The sequence below is a fragment of the Falco biarmicus genome, chromosome 1, assembly GCF_023638135.1.
Source record: "Falco biarmicus isolate bFalBia1 chromosome 1, bFalBia1.pri, whole genome shotgun sequence".
Lineage (NCBI taxonomy): Eukaryota > Metazoa > Chordata > Aves > Falconiformes > Falconidae > Falco > Falco biarmicus.
Window position 1 is genome coordinate 89,191,103 of NC_079288.1, and position 20,935 is coordinate 89,212,037.

Sequence of the window (20,935 nt, forward strand, 5' to 3'; positions counted from 1 at the left end):
GAGACGGTGGGGCCCCTGCATCTGCCCCTGCCTCGGCTGGGGAGGGGGTTTCCACCCTGGCTACCCCCCCACCCCCCTTTTCTTTTCTCTTCTGAAAGGGAAGAATGGGGCTGGGGACAATGGGTGACCGGCCAGGATGGCCACCCAGGCCGCAGCCCCCCCACGCATTCCCGCCGGGCTTTCCATCTGAAACCCCCCAGCTGGGCTGGAGAACCCCTCCCCAGGCAGACAGACAGAGGTCTGTGCCGGGGTGGGGGACACCAGGGTGGAGGGACACCAGTCTGGGGGGACACTGGGGGAGGGGGCACACTGGGCTGGGCGGACAGGGCAGTGAGCAGCACCGTGGCACGTGGCTTTGGCACAGGCAGGAGGAGCAGGGGGGGGCACCAGCCGGGACCCCAGGGCAGAGGGGTGGGCAGTGTGGCCCCCGTCCCAGCTAGACCCCAGTCTGAGCCCAGATCATACTGGGGCTGAGCCCAGCACTCCCCCAGCACCGCGCCCCACCCCCCCCCCGCCCCAGCCTGGCAACTGGCACAGGGCTGGTGGGGGAGCCAGGAAGGGCCCGTGGCCAAACACCGGGACCCCCCAGGGCCACACCGTTGCTCCCAGCCACCCACCTGTGCCTACCCTTGCACACCCACCGCTCACCCAGCTCTGCGCCCTGCCGGGCAGCCCCCGGCCATGTGCCAGCCGCGTGCCCCCCCAAGCCATGTGCCCTCCATGCGACCCCCCAACCATGTCCCCTCCAGCCATGTACCCCTACATGTCACCCCCAGCCATGGCCCCCCCCGAGCCACTTGCCCTCCATGCTCCCCCAGTCTTGTCCTCCCCAGCCGTCTCTCCCCCAGCCACGCACTCTCCATGTAAGCCCCCATGTGCCCCCCCAGCCCCGCACCCCTCATGTGCCCCCCCCATACCCCCACTCCTCATTTATCCCCCGCCCGCCCCCCAGCCGCGCCGAGGCCCCGCCCCGCCCGCCCATTGGCTGCCGCCGCGCCGCTCCCTGTTATTTTTCGAATATAAATAGGGGCGGCCGTAGGCGCGTGCCCGCCCTCCTACCGGCCGCGGCAGCGGCTCCGGAACCGTCGTGCCCCTTTCCCGGGCACCGGCGGCCCCCCTTACCCGCCCCCCTTCCCCTCCCCCCTTCCCCCCCGTCGGAACCGGCGGCCGAACCTCCGCGTTAATTGATCGCTAATTGGGTTGCCGGGCATGGCGGCGCGGGGCGGCCCCGGGCGCCGGGGACTGGCGGGCACGTCCCCGTCCCCGGTCACGTCCCCGGTCACCACGCTGGCCCGGGACATGGGCAATCTGGCGGGGCTGGGCAGGTGAGCGGGGCCTGGGAGGGCAGCTGGGGAGATGGTGTTGGGGGGCCTCTTAACTTCCGCAGCTACTTCTGCACCCTCCCGGGGGTCCCCACGGGCTGACACCCCTCTGGCGGGCTGAGCACAGACTCCCGGGGCACCCCGGCGGTCCCCATGGGCTGAGCACACACACCCCTCCCCGGGGCACTCAGAACCCCCCCATGGGCTGAACGCGCCCCACCCCCCCCCCTCCTTGGGGCACCCCGGGGTTCCCCATGGGCTGAACACCCCCCCCCCTCCTCGGGGCACTCCGGGGATCCCCGGGGGCTGACCCCCCTCGCCCGGGCTGACCCCCCTGCCTTGCTCGCAGCCCCTGGGACACCCCGAAGCATGGGGTAGCCTCGGCCCCCTCCCGGGACTCCGTCTCCTCCGAGGCCATGGACGCGGGTGAGTGGTGGGTGCTGCTGCAGCCCCCCCGACCCCCCCCGCGCTGAGTTTTGGGCCTTGTGGGGGGAGCTGTGGTTTGGGGAGGGGGGATCTGGCGATGGCGTGGTGGGTGTGTGGGTAAGGGGTCCCTGCATGTGGGAAGGGGACCTGGCCGAGTGGCTGGGGAGGTAGGGAGGGGGTTTGAGGTGGGGGGCTTCTTGGGGTGCGTGTGCGAGGCCCCACCCCCGTGAGTCAGTCCTGCCGGGCGCTGAGCCCGCGCCTGCTTCAAACTGGGACTTCCTCCCCGGTGCTTCCGACTGCGGCTCCTTCCTGGGGAGGCCACGGGCAAAGAGCCCCCAGCCCCGCTCTCCCAGGGCTCAGCCATGGACCACCCCAGCGGGGTCCCTGCTCAGGGTGGTGTGGGACATCCTGGCCAGGATGGGTGCTCCCAGGGTCGGTGCCACTCCCGGTGCTGCGCTGGGGGGGGGGGGGCTGGCTGAGGGCCCCCATGCGCACACAGTGGGTGGCCCCCTCCCCAGTGCTGGCTGGAGTCCTGGGGAAGCACAGCTGGGATGGGGGGGGGCGGGGGGGGAGGTGTCCTCTGCCAGGCTGCATCCTGCAACGGGGCCCGCTATGGGCGCTGGTGCGGTGCCGGAGGGGCCCTGGGGCAGGGCATCACCCCCCCCCCCCCCCTCGTGCTACCCCTGCCCCTTGTTCCCGCAGGAGTGGGGCTGGACTCCCCCGGGGAGGAGGACCCCACGGCGCTGGAGGAAGCGTGAGTGCCCCCCATGCCGTGTCCCTCTCTTGTCCTGTGTGGCTGCTGCAGCGCCTGCTCCCATCCTGCCCCAGCCTTGCTGGGGGGCTCTGCCCCCCCCACATCACCCCAAATCTACTTCGGGGGGGTGGGGGACCACCCCGCCCCGGGGCTGTCTGTGCTGCTGCTCTGCACAGCTGCAGCAGGAACCCGCATAGTGCTGCCTCGCCATGGCCGGGCCGGATCCTGCTCCAAGCTGTGCCGGCTGCCTCGCCATGCAGTGGGACAAGAGTGCTGAGCACCCCGCTGGGGTGCTGCTGTGTGGGCTGGAGGTGTGCAGGGCTGAGCCATAAGCAGTGCTGCCCTGTGCAGGGGCAAGGGGCTCTGCCTGCCCCCCGCCCCCCCCCCCCCCATGTGCTGCCCCCCGGCCGTTGGTGGAGTGTGGTCGGCAGATGTGCGGGTGAATGAGTAACCGGGGGCAGATGGTGACGCCGGGGCCGCCGTGGGCTGGGTGTGCTCAGCAAAGTGCCGGTCCCATATGGCTGCCGGCCAGCACCGACAGCATCGCCAGCATCCCCCAGCATCCCCGCCGCGGGCGTATTTACATACAGGTGGAGAGCGGCGCCGCTGCCGCCGGCTTTGTCTGGGTGTGGAGCGAGGTCAGCGGAGTGCCCGGACCACCCTGGCATGCTGCTCCCCCCAAAACCCGGCACTGGGGTCCCCCAGCCCGAGCCCAGCGGTGTCCAGATGGGATTTTAACTCTTTGTGTGGCTGAAAGCCCTGGTGGTTTGGCTGCTTGTCCCCCTCACCCCACCCCCTGGGTGCTACTGGCCCCTGTGTGGGGTGGGGGCACTGTAAGGGCTGGGGCTGCTGGTGCTGTGGCACAGGGTGCCATCCCCCTCTCTGCCCTCTCTACCTACAGCTTCGAGAAAGCAGTGCTGGAGTGCAGGAGAGCTCTCAAAGAGTACGTGAAGGATCTCTGTCCCCATGCCCCCAGCCCCCAAAGCCTGGCTGTCCCTGTGCCCTGGCTGTCCCCATGCCCCCAGCCCCAAAAGCCAGGCTGTCCCCATGCCCTTCCCAGGGTCTGGATCAGGCCATCGGTGTTTCTTGGTGCCTGGAGGAGTTTTATCCCCGGAGCCCTTTGGAAGGCTGTTTCTGGGGAGGTCAACATGCCACTGTGGGGACCCGGGGGACAGACGGGGCTGTGCCAGCCCATGACAGGGGTGGTGGTGGGGGGGATGCTGCCAGTCCAGAGCACCTTCTCTCATTTGATCCTTTTCTTTCCGTTTCTTGCAGCAACAAGTTCTTTATCCAGAGGATCAGCTCCTTGCCGGTGAGTCCCTGGGGCTCTGCAGGGCTGAGCAGGGGGAGTGCCGGTTCCTGCAGCCCCCCTGGCTGAGCTGGGAGGAGGAGGGGGCTGGCGCTGGAGAGAGCAGGGGCCGTACAGCACCTCTCACCCCCCTGCCTGCCCCACAGACACAGCTCCAGGGGTCCAGCCCGGTCCTGAGGAACATCTCCCACTCCCGGGAGTTCAACAGCCGCAGGGCCAGCGAGGACGGGGGCCGGAGGGAGCCTGAGGACAAGGTAAGGGGGAGGCAGCAAGGCCGGGGAGGGGGCAGGAAAGAGGCAGAGGGGTGCTAATGCTGTGCCCCCCACCGTAGGAAGGGTTTGTCTTTAAGAAGCCACAGAGGCCGGGTCAGCGCAGCCAGCTTCCTGCCAGTGATGGGGCTGCGGGCAGGGACTCCTTCGCCCAGAGACCCGGCTCCGCACCCAGCCTGCTGGTGAGAGGGGATGGGGGGCTCCAGGGGGCACTGGGGCGGTTGGGGCTGCTGAGCTGGGACCTGCTGCTCCAATCTGTGTTTTGCCCTGGTGACCCTATGGATGTGGGTGCTCAAGGGGCTGGGGTGTCACAGCCTGGATTCAAGTGGGGCTGGCCCCACTGCTGAGCCATGGACCGTGTCCTCCCCAGTTTGACACCCCAGAGAAGGAGAATGTCCCCAAAGGAGAGAGCCCCATCATACTGCGCCGGTGCTCCTTGACCTCCTCCATGTCTGAGGAGGAAGATGATGGCTTCATGGAGATCCTGGATGATGAGGAGATGAAGGTAGGGCAGGCTCCTCCACCAGTGGAGTTGGGTGGACCCTGGCCATGGGGTCCATCCCTGCCCAGGAGGGTGGGAAGTGCCTGCAGGGAGTACTCGTCCCCTTCACACTGCCCTCTGTCTCTCCCCCGTGGCCCTCCTGGCTGCTGCCCTGGCAGAGCAACGCTGATGTGCCACAGGGGATGGAGAACCTGCTGACCGCACCACTGGTGAGGAAGGAGGAGACAGAGCTGGTAGGTGGCAGCCGTGGGTGGGGTGGATGGAGCCCTAGGCTCCCCCCCAGCATCTCCAAGGTGGGGTCTGGGGCCGAGGGTCCCTTGTGAAGAGGCTGGTTGGTGAGCAGCACTAGCTCAGGGGCTGTGGGCTCATCCTGGGTGGTGTGGGACCCTTGTCCCCGTGTGCTGCCCTCACGGTGCTGAGGGGAGCTGGGGGGCAGGGATGCAGACCCCCAGGCAGCAACATGGGCTCTCTTCCCACACAGTGTCGCACAAAGCGCAGCAAGTGCCGGCAGCTCTTCCGCTCGCCCTCGATGCCCAGCAGCGTCATCAGGCCCATCCTGAAGCGGATAGACCGGCCCCAGGACAGGGACACCCCCGTGAAGGCCAAGCGGCGGAGGAGTGTGGCCGGTACCCCTGGCGAGGAGGCGGCAGAGCCGGTGGGTGATGAGGAAACCTTGGATTGAGGTGTCCTCGCTGTGGTTCAGCCTGTCTGTGGAGGGACCGCCCCATGCCGTGGCTCTGCTGGAGCCCTCACTGACAGCGGGTGCCTCTGGTTTGTGTCCCTACAGAAGGCACGGCTGCTGCGTTCTAAGTCCTTCTGCCAGGAGGAGATCGAGAACCTGCTGGCCAACGACCACCAGGAGCTCATTGGGGACTTCTCCAAGGTAAGGCTGTGGGGATGCTGCCCCCCTTCCCCTGAAACAGGACTGTCTGCTGCGCCGCTGCAAGGGCCCAGACTGAGCTGGGGGCAAGGGGGCTTGGGGCTGTGACTTCCCAGCCTGCAGCCCCCATAGTGCACCCCAAGAGCCCGACGGCTGCTCCTCCAGTGCCAGCACTGTGCAGCTGCTGCATCTTTCCTGGGCAGACTGCGCGCACACACACATATACACACCCCTGCAAGGCGGGCAGGGGTCTTCTGAGCTGGGGGTGTGAGTGACAGCCCTGGGCGTACTCCCTGGCAATGGATCCTGACCCAGCACACCCCCTTTCTCTTCCAGGCTTATCTCCTCCAGACGGTGGAGGGGAAGCACCAGGACCTGAAGTACATTTCCCCTGAAATGGTAAGGGAGCAGCAGCCTTCCCCCCAAACCCTGCTGTGGGGCTGCCTGCCTGCCCCCCCGTGGCCCCCCAACTTGCTGACGGGCTGCCCCCACAGATGGTGGCGGTGCTGACGGGGCAGTTCAGCAGCCTCATTGAGAGCTGCGTGATCGTGGACTGCAGGTACCCCTATGAGTACGAAGGAGGCCACATCAAGGTCAGAACCGCTGCTGCACCCCTTGGGGCTGGGCTGGGGGACCCTCAAACCCATCAAACTGCAGGAGGGACTGAGCCCCCTCCCAGGGGGTTGAGCACCCTCTCTGGGGGGAGGGCTCAGCACCTTTGGAGGGGTTGAGCACCCTCCTCAAAGGTGCTGGGCCCCCACTGGGAGGAGGAAGGGTGATGGTGGGTCAGTAGATGGGGTGATGCTGGTGGCTGGGGGAAGCATACTGTGAGGCCCCCCCTGGATGAAACTAGAGGGAGGGAGGGATGAAGGTGCCTAGTCTCCCTTCCCAGGGAGCCATCAACCTGCCGATGGAGCAGGATGTGGAGGAGTTCCTGCTGAAGAAGCCCATTGTGCCCTTCGATGCCAGCAAGAGGGTGATCGTCATCTTCCACTGCGAGTTCTCCTCTGAGAGGGGGCCCAGGATGTGAGTGGGGGCAGTTTGGGGGGGACGCTGGGATCTGCCAGACCCCCCAGCATGGCCAGATCCTGGCTTGGTGATAGTCCTTACAGCACCTTCCCCTCCTGCAGGTGCCGGTTTGTCAGGGAGAAGGACCGAGCCTGTAATGAGTACCCCCACCTCCACTACCCTGAGCTCTATGTCTTGAAGGGAGGGTACCGGGAGTTCTTCCCCCAGTACCAGGTGAGCCCCTCCACCTTTGCCCCCTAAGTCTGGGAAGGGGGTCCCTGGCAGATGGACAAGGGCTGGGGGGTGGGAAAACATCCCCTTCCCCAAACCCTGCCCTGGGGGGGAAGGAGGGGTCTGGCTCAGCATCCTCCCTAATGATGGGACCCTCCGGAGGGGTGGGGGTGGGGGGCCTGGGGGGGGCTGCATGGTGGGTGCTGATGGGGCCGTGGGTGCCCAGACACACTGCGAGCCGCAGGACTACCGCCCCATGCACCACAAGGACTTCAAGGAGGATCTGTGCAAGTTCCGCCTGAAGAGCCGCACTTGGGCAGGCGAGCGCAGCAAGCGGGAGCTCTACAGTAGACTCAAGAACTTCTGATGGACCTCCCCCAGTCCCCCACCTGCCCTGGGGGGCATCTACAGCCCCACACCTTCCCCAGGGGCTGCCATTGGGCAACATCCCCTAGCTCAAAACCTGGCCACCCCCAGCCCTCCTCCACAGGGTGCCTCAGTAGTGGTGGGGTGGGGTATGGTTGTGGTTTTACTTTTTTTTTTTTTTCTTTTTTACCCTAAAGAGGGTAAAAAATGGGGTTAGGTTTTACCTTAAGTGGGGGCTGTAGTGGGGGTGCCTGGGGCTGCTCCATCCAGGCTGTAAGTCACTGCCAGGTTCAGGCTTGCTCTGGGGAGGGTGTGCAGAGCTGTGGTGGGTGCAAGCTGCCTCCCCAGCTCTTGCCTCCCTGGCAGTAGGCTGGCATGCTGTGGGGCAGCCCCCCAGCCCTTCCCCTTGCACCCTGAGCTGCGGGGAGCCTGTGCCAGCTCTGGGAAAGCCATGGGGCTGCAGCATATCCCTCCCTGATCCCTGGGGAGGGGGTATGGAGCTGGGAAGGATTTCCCACCCCCACCCTCGGGGGCTTAACCAGAACTGTTCCAGAAAAGCACTTAAACCTCATTTGCAGCTGGTGGGTGCCCTTCTCTGCTTGGGGTAGAGGCAAGCAGGTGCTGCAGGAGGTGCACCCCTTGTTGTAATAGTCACAGACTGCATCAGCCTGGGTTTGGTTGGGGGGTTTATTTGGTGGTGGCTGGGATTTGTTTCCCTTCCCCTCCCCCCCTTATTTAAAGTAGTTTGTTTTTTTTTAAGCCAGCTGTGGTGAACTTTGGGGGATGGAGGGTTGTCCCCCCACTCTGGAGCTGGGCAGGGTCCCATAGGGTCAAGCACTTGCCTGCCAAAGCAGGGTGAGCTGGAGGGGAGGGAGATGTTTCCTTGGCTGGGGGCTGCCACCATCGTGCTGCACCTGTTTGTCTTGTTAAAGTTTTATGTTGTGTTGAGTGTTTTTCATACTCCTGGCTAATAAATCCTTCGGGAGCCAGAAGTAACCTGTGTCCTCCGCTCTGTGACTGCCACAAAGTGAAGGGGCATGTGTGTGTGGGGGGCCTATACCTGCCTGCCATGCACCCCTGCCCGGGGCCCTGGGGGAGGGAGGGGTTTGCAGGTGGAGGGCTGGGCTGGGGGCTTCCCTGCAGGGCTGGCAGCTGGGGGAGGGACAAATGATGTGTTTAACGGTGTCCCCGTAAGGTGGGGTGGCCTGGGCCCTGATGGGGACCCCTACTCTTGCATGGCCCCGCCCCCGGGTGATGCCAGCAGCTCCCTGCGCTGGGGCTGGCGTGGGGCAGCCTGGGGGCGCAGCTCTACCCCCAGGGCCGTGCATGGGGCGGGAGGGGGTGTGGGGGTGACCCGGGGGGTCGCACAACTGGGTGGTGCTGCCTGGGGTGGGGGCACCCCTACCCTGGCTGCCACACACGTCCAGGGGGATCCTGTCTTGGTCCTGCCGCTCTTCCGGGCGATCCTGTGTTCCCCCAGGCGCTGTCCCCCTCCGGGGGGCCCTGTCCTGCTTCCCCGGCCCTGTCACCCCTCAGGCCGCACTTCCTTCTCCCCCTGACCCGCCCGCCAGCCCCTATCCGCCAATCAGCTTTCCGGCCGCGCAGCCTCGACGAATCACGACCCGGCGCTGTCACGTGCAGTGGGTGGTCTCCAATCTTCCCGCCCCTTCCCGGTCCCCGCCAATCGTCGCCTCTGCTGTCTTCCGCATCCACCATTCCGGCGCGCTGCGCCAATCGGAGCAGGCCCCTGGAACACTCGCCGACCAATGGCAAGCGGCGGAGGTCGGGGTGACTCCGCCCCCGTGGCGGGCGGCGGGCTGGGGTCGCGGCGCCTTGCCATGGTGCGGGCGTTCGTGCTGCTGGCGCTGGGCGGGCCGGGGGGCGCCTCCTCCCCGGGCCCCGCCCCCTGCCGCGTGCTGTACGCGCGAGTCTTCGGGACCCCCTCCGGGACCCCCGCGGGGCCGCCACGGGAGCGCCTTCGCCGCAAAGAGCAGCTGCTGGCTGTGGCCAGGTACTGGGGACCCCTCCGCCATGGGACCCCCCCCACTATGGGAACCCCTTCCTGAGCTGGGTTGGACCCTCGGGGCTGGGATCTCCTCGCCATAGCGACCCCCCCGCCGCGGGATCTCTGCCCTGGAGGTGCTGGGCGCGGTAGGACCTCTGGGACTGGAACCCCTGTCCTGGGGGTACTGGGCTCATTGGGACCCCCAGGGCTGGGACCCCCCCTCCATGGGACCCCTATCCTGGGGGTGCTGGGCTCGGTGGGACCCCCAGGGCTGGGATCCATCCCCCGTGGGACCCCCATCCTGGGCTGGGCAGGACCACCGGGGCTGGGACCCCTCCCCACCATGGGATCTCTGTCCTGGGGGTGCTGGGCTGGGTGGGACCCCCGGGACCATGAGCCCCCTCCATCCCAGACCCCAGGGCCATGATACCCCAGCTTTAGCAGTCCCAAGCTCAGTGGGACCCCCAGGTCCGAGTCACTCTGTCTCTCTCCCTGTGGACCCGTATGGCCATGATACCCCTTCTTTTGAGGAAGGGAGCTTCTGGGCTTTGCAGGACCCCCAGGGGTATGACACCCCCCCTTTCTGGGTGTCTTTGGGCTCAGTGGGACCCCCCAGAGCCCACTTCTGGGGGGACAGGGCTCAGTGGTACCGCTGGGGCCATGGTCCCACAGCCCCAGGAGTCCTGCCAAGCCCTGTCCCCCCAGTTAAGAGGGAGTCACCCTGTCACTGGTTGGCGGGGTCTTAACACCAGTGCCCCCCCCTCTCTCCCAGGCAAGTGGCCTCCCAGTGCCAGCTGCTTCAGTCATCCTCGGGATGCCCATCCTCCCCCCAGCTCCCCGACGAGCCGATATCACTACAAGGTGCCCCGGGAGGGCTTTTCCAGCTGCCCCCCGGAGACCCCTTCCCTGAAAGGGTGACAGTAGCCTGGCTGTCGGTGTTAGCCCTGGCCTTCGCCTTGGTTTGTGACCCCCAAGAGAATTTATCGTTGGCCGAAATCACCCTGCACCGCCTGGCCCCCCGCCTGCTCACCTCCTTGCGCCTGCTTGGCCCTGGTGCTGATGTCCTGCTCCGACCAGAGACCACTGACATCCTCCTGGATCACCTCCTGCCCCACGGACAGATGCTTTTCCTCAATGAACGTTTCCTCCAGGCGATGGACCGGGAGATGGGCATCAAAACACCCCGTTGAGCTACAATCGACATCCCCACCCCAGCACCCCCCAGTATTTCAGGGAGGAGAGACAAGGGACGGATCTGAGATGGTCACCGAGCCCCAGTGGGATGGACGTGGGAAAAGCAGCTGGGGAATAAAGAGCAACGAGCCAGCAAAGAGCAGGTTTTAAACCCATTTATCCTACTGCCATCATGGGAGGGCTGGGGAGTGCGAATAGCTATCCCCATAAAAATCTCCCTGGAGCTGAGATGGCTTCGTGTGCGCAGGACAGTGGCTCCACGGGGCTGCAAGTGGATGTCAAAAAAAAAAAAGATGGTTCTCCCCGGTTTCTCCAAAACTCTTGCCTGCCAGCCTGCAAGACGGATGGGCGCTGGGTTCCTCTGTCCCGTCCGCACCAGGGACCCCGGAGTGGGGTTTCTCCAGCTGAGTGCTGTGGGGGGTGGGGGGCAGAGTGTGGGTCCTCTCTGCTGTGGGTCGGAATGGCAGAGATGAGGCGACAGGAGGGACCTTGTGGGGGGACAGGGCAGCTGGCAGGGTACAACCGCCCCTGGTGCATCAGGGTCACCGGGGTGGGGGGTTAAATGAACAGGCGGCAAGGCAGGACGTGGCATCAGGGAGTTGGTTGTCACCAGACAATGCTGCTGGGGGCCAGGGGACATGTGTGACACCTTGGGAGGTGGCAGGAGCCAGCACCTGTGTGCAGGGCACAGCAGGGTCCTGCCCTGGCAGTTTCTGGGTGCTGGCAGAGCTGGGGAGCCAGGAGCCGGTGTGCCCAGCTCTCCTGCCACTGCTGGGGTGCCAGGGATGGGGTGGGTGCTGCCTGGCCCTGCGGAGGGGCTGCCGGGGGGAGAGGACCCCAAACTCCTTCTGTCCATAACCACACCGGTGAAGCTGAAGCGCCTGGGGAGCAGTACCAGGCACTGGTGACACCAGGCTGCAGCCACGGCACGTCTCTGGCCGTGATGCTGAGTGGGATGCAGCCAGGCACACCGGTGGGAGCAGCAGGCACAGGGGGGGTCCCACCACCCCCTCCCACCATGCTCACAGGGTGAGGAGCTGGGTCTGTCCCTCCTGCGGCACTTGTGGGACCCCCATGATGTGAGCTGTGGCACCGTGGTTGATGCCAGCAAAGGTCCCCAAAGTGGGCTGGGCCGGGCAGAGGGCCTTGTGGGGGGGGCTTCACCGTGTGCCAGGGGTCTGTGGGGGCCGTGGAGTCAACGCCCCCTCGGCGGGGAGGGCGAGAGGCAGCCAGAGGAGGTGCAGCAGGGGCAGTTTAATCAGAGCTGAGCAAAGGGCTCTCAGTGCCACAGGATGGTGCCAGGGTCCAGAGCACTGGTGGCAGCGGCGGCACGGCATGGGGGCTTGCCTGGGAGCTGCCCTGCCCCAGGGGGGAGAGGGGGTCCCCGGGGGGCTCATCTGGCACGGGGGCGTGGGGTGTGGGGCTGGCAGTGTGGCCGGCGTCAGGTCACACTCAGGTCCCTTCTTGCAGATCCAGGGGAAGGTGAAGTTGCAGTTATGGTCATTCCAGAGGCCGTTGCCCACGGGGTGGATCTGGGCGCAGCTCTCCTGGCCCCATGGCCCATAGTCCGTCCTGTCTGGCTGCCCCGGTGCCCAGAAACTGCCGAGGCAGGGCAGGGCAGTGTGGGGTGCTGGGGGTGCCATACTCCCCCGCCCCAAGCCCCGCTTACCTCTGGGCCTGCGAGTAGGCAGCCCTGTCCACCCAGCGCCAGGAGCCTCCGGGGCCTGTGGCCACCAGCCCAATCCAGTAGGATCCTCCCCTCGCCTCCCGTGCCAGGTAGTCCTGCGGGACATGGCGTGAGCGCGGACAGGAGTGGCACAAGCAGGAGGTGTGTGGGCAGGGGGCACACGGGCAAGAAGGTACATGGGCAGGAGAGGGACGCGAGCAGGAGGGGACGCGGGCAGGGGTTACATGGGCAGGAGGGGACGCGGGCAGGGGTTACATGGGCAGGAGGGGACCTCCGCCTCCTCCCAGGGCTTCCACTCCACCGAGAAGTAGATCTTGCCCCGGTGGTACTTCCAGCCCAGGGACAGCCCCTGCAGCCACCGTCCTGGCAAGCAGGTAGCAGCCATGGAGCCAGCCACCCGGGTTGGGGTGGCCCAGGGATGGGTGTCCCCCCCCCATCCCCCCCAGTGACATTACCGAGCTGCTCCTGCTGCCTTTGCGCTGCTGCCGGGCTCTCGCTGGGGCTTTCAAGACCCGCCATGGGGTCAGGGAGAGGAGCCGTCTGTGGGCTGCCTGACACCCCGGGCAGGGGCTAGGGACAGGGGCTGGGGACTGGGGACGGGGGCTGCAGGCAGGGGCTGGGGACAGGGGATGGGGACTGCAGGCAAGGGATGAGGATGGGGACAGGGGCTGTGGGCAGGGGCTGGGGACAGGGGATGAGGATGAGGGCAGGGGATAAGGGACAGGGGCTGCAGGTAGGGGCTGGGAACAGGAGAGGAGGACAGGGGCTGCAGGCAGAGGCTGGGGATGGGGATGAGCAGGGGACAGGGGCAGGGTTTGGGGTACTGGGGGCAGCCCCAGGGTCCCACTCACCACTGGGGTCAGGCAGCAGAGAGGCCCTGGCTGCCACCAGCTGTGCCCATGCTTCCCGCAGTTCTGCCTGGCCCTGCACATCTGGGAAGGGCAGGGCAGCGGGTCAGCATGCAGCACCGTGCCCGGGCTGCCCGCAGGCTCCTGCCGGCTCCCGGCCCCAGCCAGGCTCCCCGGGACCTCCCTGGCAGCACTTAGACAGGGAAATGAGGGCTGCCAGGGCAGCCCCCAGCACCAGGACCACCGCCATGCCCATGGCCAGGATGGTGCCCAGCATCCAGCGGGATGCAGCAGGAGGGGACCCAGGCGCCGGTGCTGCAGGAGCAAAGCAGGAGATGCCCCGAGCCAGGGCTGAGCCACACCGGGGGACCCCAGCACTGCTGCGGAGGAACCGAGGCAGCTCAGCCAGCTGCCTGCTCCTGCCCAGAGCATCCCAGTGGGACTGGGCTTGCCTCGAGCAGGGCTGGGTGGGTAGCGGATCTGCAGGGTCTCGTACAGGTCTGGCCCCGCTGCAGCCATCCCCGGAACAGGGAGCTGCTTCCTTGCATAAGCCGCCTCCTTCCTTGGCACAAGCCGGCAAGGGCAGCCCAAAGCGCCAGGAAAGGGAACCCAGCAGCTGGGCACCACAGCAGCTTGTGGGCGCCAGTTCCTGCCACCAGCCAGGGCGTCACATGTGTCCCCCAGCCCCAAGTGGACACACGCAGGGCACACGGCCATGTCCCAGCCCTGGACTGGGGCCTCCCTGACCCGTACCCCATGGCCTGGCCCTGGCCCTGGCCCTGACCCTGACCCTGCCTCTGAGGTTTTGTCCCAAAGCGCATCTCAAACGCAATTTGTTTCGCAGCCTCAGACACAGAAATGGTGGGGCACCCCCGAACCCCAGCAGGGAGCCAGCTCCCCAGCCCTCGCCCTCCTTATCTGCTGGGAGGACAGGCGGGCTTCACCCAGGGCTGGCAGTGCACTGTTAGCAGCGAGGAGAAGGGTGGCTGTTATCATCACCACCACCAGCACCATTACACAGGTGCTGAGCAGGGCAGTGCTCTGCCCAGCCGGGAAGCCACGCCGAGGGCACGAGGATGGATCTATCCCAGCAGGATCTGTGCCGGGTCAGGCGTGGGGGCTGCCATCTGGCACCGGGGGAAGCTGCATGTGCCCATACTGTGCTGGGGGCTGCAACGGGCACCGTGTGGGCTGGAGGTCCCCACTGGCGCTGAACCTCAGAGTGGGGGTCTGTGCCTGCTGCCACATGGTTTGCTTGGGGTCACCCCACACCAGCCCCAGGTGCAGTGGCAAGACACCAGCACTGTCAGCGGTGGCACAGAGCTCACCAGCACCGGCACTGTACCCTCCCCCAGGCTGCCTGTGCTCTGCTCTGGAAGCACCGATGTGGTATTTCAGGACTTCTGGCTTTTGGGTTTGGTTTTTTCCCCATGTTGGCTCAAACCACCGTTGTGGTTGATGCAGATACTGGAAATAGCTTCAAATGTGCAGAAACAGCAGTTTCCTGGCAGATGGAGGAATTGCCAAAAACCCCGGGGGCACATTTCCCCACAGCCCACCCTGCACCCCTCGGGCACAGGGCAGGCCCTGGGGCTGCGTGGTGGCCCCATGGTGGGCAGACCTTCATTGTCCTCCTCCCCTGCTCTTCCCCTTCCCCACTCCCCGCCCCAGGGCATGGGCCCCCTGGCTCAGCCACCACCAGCTGCAGTGACAGTGCCATCCCTGTCCCCCTCTGAGCTCCAGCTGAGTTACTGGAGCTGGCTGCCAGCACCGAACTGGAGGCAGCCCCAGGTGCACTGGGGCAGCGAGGGTCCCTGCAGCCACACACACACTGCTCCAAGTTCTCCGCCTCACCTGCAAGCCCTCCCCTTTTCACTGCTCCATTTAACTTCCTTTTAACACGTATTTTTCCCATTGAAAACCCTTTTCTTAAGGTGTCCATGTAATGGACTTTTTGTGTGTGGCTTTTGCATTTGGAAGACTTTTGGGTTTGGCTGCATGGTGGGCTCTGCAGCAGAGCTGTATTTTAGTGGTTATCTCCAGTCGCATCTATGTGGCCAGCCCAAGGGGAGAGGAGCAGCAGGGCTGAGCATGGTCGAGGGGCTCTGCAGAGCCTGGACCCCCCAGCCCCGGCAATGCCGGGTTTCCTCCTGCTTGTGCCAAGGCTCATTGTCTGGGACTGGCAGAGCAGGACTCATGGACAGCCTCATCTCCCGGCGTGGCTGAGGACATGGTGCAGGGAAAGGTCCTGTGTGAGACCTTGAGCATCATTTCTTCATTGAACCTGGTTTTGCAGTTGCAAGTCTCTGGGGGACTGACTGAATTCTCCTGGTACTGCAACTGTATTTTGTGCCCTGGAAGAGACCTGCAGCCTCTCCGGTATTCCTCAGCATTTTGTAGACACTGTCAGCATCCTTCTCTGCTCAACCCGGTGCTGCAGCTCTGGTTGGGCTTCCAGTCTTAGCTTTGACATTAGGAAAAGATTCTGCACTGAGAGCGCGGTCGGTCACTGGAATAGGCTCCGCAGGGGAGTGGTCACGGCACCAAGCCCATCAAGTTCAAGGATGATGCTCTTAGTCATGTAGTTTAGTTTTAGGCAGTTCTGCAAGGAGCGGGGAGTTGGAATCGATGATCCTGATGCGTTCCTTCTAACTCAAGATATTCTATGGTCCTACATATTGGCATAATAATAACTAATTTATTGGGCTGCACTTTGCTTTTCTATCAATCAACACAACTGCGTCATTCCTACATCCTGTGGACACGGACTACAATGCCTTCAGTCTTTTGTTTCCTACCTACATTTTTATGAAGTTTTTCAGGGATACAGCACCACCAAATCTGTGCATGGCATTGGACAGAGGCACTCGCCCACTCAGAGCCAGCGGGACCTTGAGAGATGAGAGGATGTGGTCAGGGTTTGGCCTGCAGTGTTGTGGAAAGGGGTGAGCTGGGGCTGACGTTCCCCGATGCCTGTCACCAAAAGGCTGGATGATGCTGGAGAAGTGGCTGAGGGTGCAAGTGACAGAAGGCTGGAAGAGGCTGTCCAGAGAGGTTGAGTCTCCTTCTCTGGAGGCACAACTCTGTGCAGCCGGCTCTAGGAGAACATGCTTCAGCAGGAGGTTGGGCTAGATGGTCTCCAGAGGTCCCTTCCAACCCCGACCATGCTGTGATTCTGCAATTCCAAGAAACAGCCAGGGAGGAGGAAGGAAGCTGGCTCGTCTGCAGGTTGCACAAGTGGTGAATCATAGTTAACCCATCAAGACCACTGAGTCCACCTCACTGCGAGGAGCAGGGTAAGGAGCAGGGAGTTGAACTCAATGATCCTGATGGGTCCCTTCCAACTTGAGATTTTCTACAATTCTTTGACTACCTAAAACTAACCCATCTGACTAAGAGCATCATCCAGATGCTTCTTGAATGTTGTGACCATTTCCCTGAGAAGCCTGTTCAGTTCTAATAGTTTGATGTCCTTCTTCTATTGGGGTGCCCAAAACTGCACACAGGGCTCAAGGTGAGGCCACACCAGTGCAGAGTAGTGCGGAGCAGTCACCTCCCTCACTGGGCTCACTATGCTGTGCTTGGTGCACCCCAGGACACGGCTGGCCCTTTGGCTCCAGGGCACACTGTTGACTCGTGCTCAACTTGCCACCAACCCAAACCCCCAGATCCCGTTCCGCGGGGCTGCTCTCCAGCCTCTTGTGCACCAGTTTGTATGTATAACCAGGATGACCCCATCTCAGGTGGAGGATCCAACACTTGCTCTTGATAGAAGCTGTGGATGCCCCATCCCTGGCAGTGTCCCAGGCCAGGCTGGACGGGGCTTGGAGCAACCTGGGCTGGTGGGAGGTGTCCCTGCCCATGGCAGGGGGTTGGGACTAGATGGGCTTTAAGGTCCCTTCCAACCCAAACCGTGCTGTGATTCTATGATAAATTTTGTACAGTTGGTGATTGCCCAGCTCTCTGCAAGGCCTCTTTACCCTCAAGGGAGCCCACAGCTCCTCTTAGTTTAGTATCACCAGCAAACTTACTTAATATATATTCTATTCTTGTATCTGGATCATTTATAAAAACATTAAGAGCACTGGTGCTAAAATGGAGCCCTGCAGAACCCCACTGATGACTGGGTGCCAGCCTGCCGTGTCCCGTGTCCCTGTCGAGCCCAACGCATCAGCCAATCGCTCACCCAAGGTACGATGGATCTGCCTAGCTGTGTGCTGGACATCTTGTCCAGAAGGATACTGTGAGAGACAGTGCCAAAAGCTTTGCTAAAATTCCCCAAACCCCACATCTGCTGGCTTCCCTTGCTCAACTAGATGGGTGATCTTGTCGTAAAAGGAAATTAAGTTGGTTAAGCAGGACCTTCCCCTTGTGAACCCATGCCGGCTATGACTAATGACTGCATTGTCTCTCAAGTGGTTTTCAATCACGCTCAGAATAACCTTCTCCATCGTTTTACCAGGCACTGAAGTGACCCTGACAGGCTGCAATGATCAGGGTCTTCCCTCTTACCCTTCTTGAAAACTGGGACAGCATTTGCCAGCTTCCAGCCGACCAGGACCTCTCCAGACTCCGGAAATCACTGAAAAACAGTGGAGAGAGGTCCCATGGTAACATCAAGCGATGTTATCATGACAGCACCACAACGTTATATGATAACATCAGGGGTGGGCAGGGGAGGTACAGCCCCTGCCGGGGAGCATTGTGCTGGCCCCTGGCCCCATGTCCCCATCCCACATCCATCAGTAACAGCAGCAGACAGCTCCAGGCAAGGATGAAGGCGGGGAGCAGCCACTGGCTGATAGCCGAGGGGCAGCCTCTCCCCCAAGGTCCCTAGCAGAGTCATGGCATTCCACGGTCAGGAAGAGGATGAGGCCAGCAGGAACAGCTCCATGCACATCCCCACCAAATATCCCGGCTCTGCTGGCAGACACACAGGAGTTACAGCCAGCGATGGCTCCTGTCAGCACGCGATTCCCCAGGGCTCTTCCCAGACTGAGCACAGCTCCTGTCCGGGCAAGCGTCTGTCTCCTGTTGGGGAGCAGAAAACCCCCAAGTGATTCAAGATCAGCTTCGCAGCAGCAGGCAGGAGCCCTCACTGCAGGCTGCAGAGCCAAGCCAAGACATGAAACTGAACAAATAATGCCAGCCAGTGAAAAATTCCTTCAAAACAGGATGGTGTCTGCATGCCATCCCCAAACAGCAGAGCTGCCACACAAGGGACACCCATCACCCCATGCCTCTCTGCATGTGGGGTTTGCCCAAACCTTCCCTGCACCCCCCTCTGGCCCAGCCAGTCCCAATGCAGCCTGCTTTCTGACGAGGAGCTGGAGGAGCAAACCTTGTCTTGGGGCCCTGCCGAGATCACCTGCAACAAACAGCCCCCCTGCACTCAGCCAGCTGCCCACCCGCCCCTCCAGCCATCCCTCCATCCCTCTATCCATCCATTCCTGCATCCCTCTACACATCCGTTCCTCCATCCCTCATCCATCCACCTGTCTGTCCATCCCTCCCTCCTTCACCTGGGTGTGTCTCTGGTTCTGAGCTAATCTAATCCAACCTAGTGCAATCCACTCACCCGAGGGTGGGTGTCTCACCCCATTACCCTAGGCCAAAGCCAAACAGCAGCACCCTCCCACCCAAGGGACCCTGACCCCCCCCGCCCCAGCAGGAGGACCACGTGGGGTGGGGTGGGTGCTGAAGCAGCATGGGTGCTCTGACCTGGCTGGGTGCAGCCCTGGGCACTGGGGACAGTGGGCGTCAGGGCCAATGCGGCCGGTTGTTGCAAGGGGGGGGGGGGGGGGGGCAATCTCTGAGCAGGGATGCTCCTGCCTGGAGCTCTGGGCTGGGCCGGGGCTGCCTGGAGCTGCTTCTCCTCCTTTGCCATCTTCCTTGGCAGCTTCTCAGCCAGCTGCCCCCCCCAAGCACCGCCACGAGCACCCTGGCTCAGCACAGGGGATGCCACCCGCACGCTGGCCACAGGCACCAAGGAAATGCCTCGGGAGCAGGACATGTGTCCCCTTTCAGCCCACTGCAGCTGGGCCCAGGACAGGGAGTCCCCCGGGGGCATGAGGGGGTCAGATGGTGCTGGGGTTCTGGGGTGAGGGTTCCAGCTGGGGGGGACCCTGGGACATGGGGTCCCGAGTCCCATGCTTGGGGATCCCAGGGTGCAGGTTTTCCAGATTATGGGGGTCTGGGGACATGGGGCATCGCATGGTGCGGAGCTCCTGGAGTAGGGGGTCCTGGCTGCTCTCCAGTGGGGGTAACGAGAAGAGGGTGGCTGATAAAGCCCTGTGGAGCTGCAGCCAGGGGTACTGACTGCAAGCACCAGGGAGCGGCCTGACTCCAAGGTCTGACTTCTTGCTCAGGCCCCCGGGGGCACACACTGCACGGAGAAGCCCATGCCCCCACTGGCTCCCTTCACCCCCGCCTGGGGTAAAGCCAAACCTAGCAGAAACTGGACAAGTTTGAGGTGGGATCCCAGCAGGAAGCAGGGCTGGGGGTCCTGCTGCTGGCAAGGTTTGTCCCAGTCCCATCCTTTTCCCCAGGGAGAAAAGGAAGGAGCAGGAAGAGATGAACCCAGAGCAGGGTGAGTGCAGCTGCTGCCTGTAATAAGCTAGAAAAGGCTTGGCCCGACCTGGCAGGGAAGTGGCAGACTGGGCCAAACTGGGTGTTGCACCTCAAATCACCCTGTGCTGAAGCGGGAGGAGGAGAGCCCCAGAAGGGGGGCACACAGCTCTGCTGCCTGGTACAGCGGGAGGAAAATCAGCTTCACCCATGGGCAACGTGCCAATAAAAGAGCTGGGGGGGACAGGCTGCAGCCTGCGGGGTTCACAGGATTTCCCCCCTGGCAAAGCAGACGTACCCCCGGGCCCATGCACCCTCGCACCTGGGGGGACACATCTCTGCTGGAGCTTTGACCATCCCTGTCCCAATCTGACTCGAGGAGCTGAGCAATTCCCTGGGACACCAGACTCCCACAGCAGCACTGGGGAGGGGGCACCCGGAAAGGACCACGGCAGGACAGGCCTGGGGTGTCCCTAGGCCACAGCAGCTCCACACCGGGACCTCCATGTGCTTTCAGCTCCCACCTTCTTTCTTATTTTTAAAGATCAGCCCTGAGCTTTCAAAGCACCCATAGCACCCCACCACACACACCCCCAGCCACAGGGCACCTATGTGCCAAAGCAGCCCGGGGTCTCAGGGGTCTCCCTGTAGCAGTCTGGGGTCTCCAGGCCCCCTTGTGGATGGGGACAGCCGAGGACACCTGCCCACCCCCCCCAGCCACATGCCACTGCTCAGGCCTGGGCCTGGGGGTCAGTCCCCCGGGGACGGCCAGGGTGCCCCTGGCAGTGGGGCTGTGCTGCCCCCAACCCTCCAGTGCACCCCAAAGCCAGAGGAGGGTCTGTTCCCCCTGGTTTGACAGTCCTGGCCCCAAGCTGTCCCCGGGGGGCCATGCCAGACTGGCCACGACCCCCACCATGTGACAAGTGACGGGACTCGCCACGGCACTCCAGTTCGTCCCTCTGTGCCCCTGAGGCCCTGGAGGGATGGGAGCGGGGCAGGGGCTCACGGGGACCCCGCAGCAACCCCGTCCCCAAGGGCACCCGCTGACCCCAGCTGATGCCGTCGGGTCCCCCCAGCCCCGGCTGACCCCCAGGACCCCAGATATTCCCAGGGGTCCCCCCAGCTCCCGCTGACCTCCAGCCGATCCCAAAGGGCCCCAGCCCCCTCAGGTGACCTCCCCCGACCCCAGAGGACCCCGCCTGAGGCCAGATTACCTCAGCCGACCCCAAAGGAGCGCATCTCACCCCAGAGAGCCCCAGCTGATCCCGGGTGACCCCAGAGGAACCCAGCTGATCCCAGGGGGTCTCGGGCAACCCCCGAGGGCCCCGGGCAACCCCCGAGGGCCCCAGCTGACCCCTGGGGGCAGGGGACCCCAGCCTCCCGCAGGCTCCCGCAGCCCCTCCCATTCCCCTATCAAAATGGCGGCCGGAGCCTGCCCTCAGGGCCTGCCCGCACCCAAGATGGCTGAGGCGGGGCCGGGCGGGGCCGGGCGGGGCGGCGGGCGGGACGTCACCGCGGAGAGCCACGGCGAGCTCCCCGCCGCCGGCGCATCGCCCTTACCCAAGAT

At 64.0% G+C, this 20,935-nt stretch overlaps 3 protein-coding genes across 3 annotated transcripts; 2 read left to right on the forward strand and 1 right to left on the reverse strand.

Moving 5' to 3' along the window:
• Nucleotides 1-1,141: 1,141 nt before the first annotated feature.
• Nucleotides 1,142-8,059, forward strand: CDC25B (cell division cycle 25B). Its single transcript, XM_056345421.1, has 16 exons — nt 1,142-1,325; nt 1,672-1,748; nt 2,451-2,502; nt 3,404-3,445; nt 3,778-3,814; nt 3,958-4,065; nt 4,143-4,262; nt 4,451-4,585; nt 4,741-4,815; nt 5,064-5,237; nt 5,370-5,465; nt 5,799-5,861; nt 5,957-6,055; nt 6,355-6,488; nt 6,593-6,704; nt 6,928-8,059. The coding sequence occupies exons 1-16, from the start codon at nt 1,210-1,212 to the stop codon at nt 7,066-7,068; spliced, it is 1,581 nt and encodes a 526-aa protein (XP_056201396.1). The 5' UTR covers nt 1,142-1,209; the 3' UTR covers nt 7,069-8,059.
• Nucleotides 8,060-8,818: 759 nt separating this feature from the next.
• AP5S1 (adaptor related protein complex 5 subunit sigma 1) lies at nt 8,819-10,403 on the forward strand. Its single transcript, XM_056345526.1, has 2 exons — nt 8,819-9,078; nt 9,845-10,403. Exons 1-2 carry the CDS (start codon nt 8,834-8,836, stop codon nt 10,260-10,262), a joined length of 663 nt encoding a protein of 220 aa, XP_056201501.1. The 5' UTR covers nt 8,819-8,833; the 3' UTR covers nt 10,263-10,403.
• A 2-nt stretch (nt 10,404-10,405) lies between these two features.
• LOC130152279 (C-type mannose receptor 2-like) lies at nt 10,406-20,785 on the reverse strand. Its single transcript, XM_056345540.1, has 5 exons — nt 20,613-20,785; nt 17,314-17,383; nt 12,805-12,885; nt 11,936-12,048; nt 10,406-11,865 (listed from the first exon to the last, which is right to left on the reverse strand). Exons 2-5 carry the CDS (start codon nt 17,335-17,337, stop codon nt 11,427-11,429), a joined length of 657 nt encoding a protein of 218 aa, XP_056201515.1. The 5' UTR covers nt 17,338-17,383; nt 20,613-20,785; the 3' UTR covers nt 10,406-11,426.
• Nucleotides 20,786-20,935: the final 150 nt, after the last annotated feature.

Excerpts from the sequence above, each read along its gene's own strand:
- CDC25B (XM_056345421.1), top strand. The coding sequence starts at position 1,210 with ATGGCGGCGCGGGGCGGCCCCGGGCGCCGGGGACTGGCGGGCACGTCC. Across the intron at positions 2,503-3,403 it reads CCCACGGCGCTGGAGGAAGC|CTTCGAGAAAGCAGTGCTGG; the intron begins GTGAGTGCCCCC and ends CTCTACCTACAG. Across the intron at positions 4,586-4,740 it reads TGGATGATGAGGAGATGAAG|AGCAACGCTGATGTGCCACA; the intron begins GTAGGGCAGGCT and ends CTGCCCTGGCAG.
- AP5S1 (XM_056345526.1), top strand. The coding sequence starts at position 8,834 with ATGGCAAGCGGCGGAGGTCGGGGTGACTCCGCCCCCGTGGCGGGCGGC. Across the intron at positions 9,079-9,844 it reads CAGCTGCTGGCTGTGGCCAG|GCAAGTGGCCTCCCAGTGCC; the intron begins GTACTGGGGACC and ends CCTCTCTCCCAG.
- LOC130152279 (XM_056345540.1), bottom strand. The coding sequence starts at position 17,337 with ATGCTGTCCCAGTTTTCAAGAAGG. Across the intron at positions 12,049-12,804 it reads TCTGCTGCCTGACCCCAGTG|GACTACCTGGCACGGGAGGC; the intron begins GTGAGTGGGACC and ends CATGTCCCGCAG. Across the intron at positions 11,866-11,935 it reads GCCTACTCGCAGGCCCAGAG|TTTCTGGGCACCGGGGCAGC; the intron begins GTAAGCGGGGCT and ends CTGCCTCGGCAG.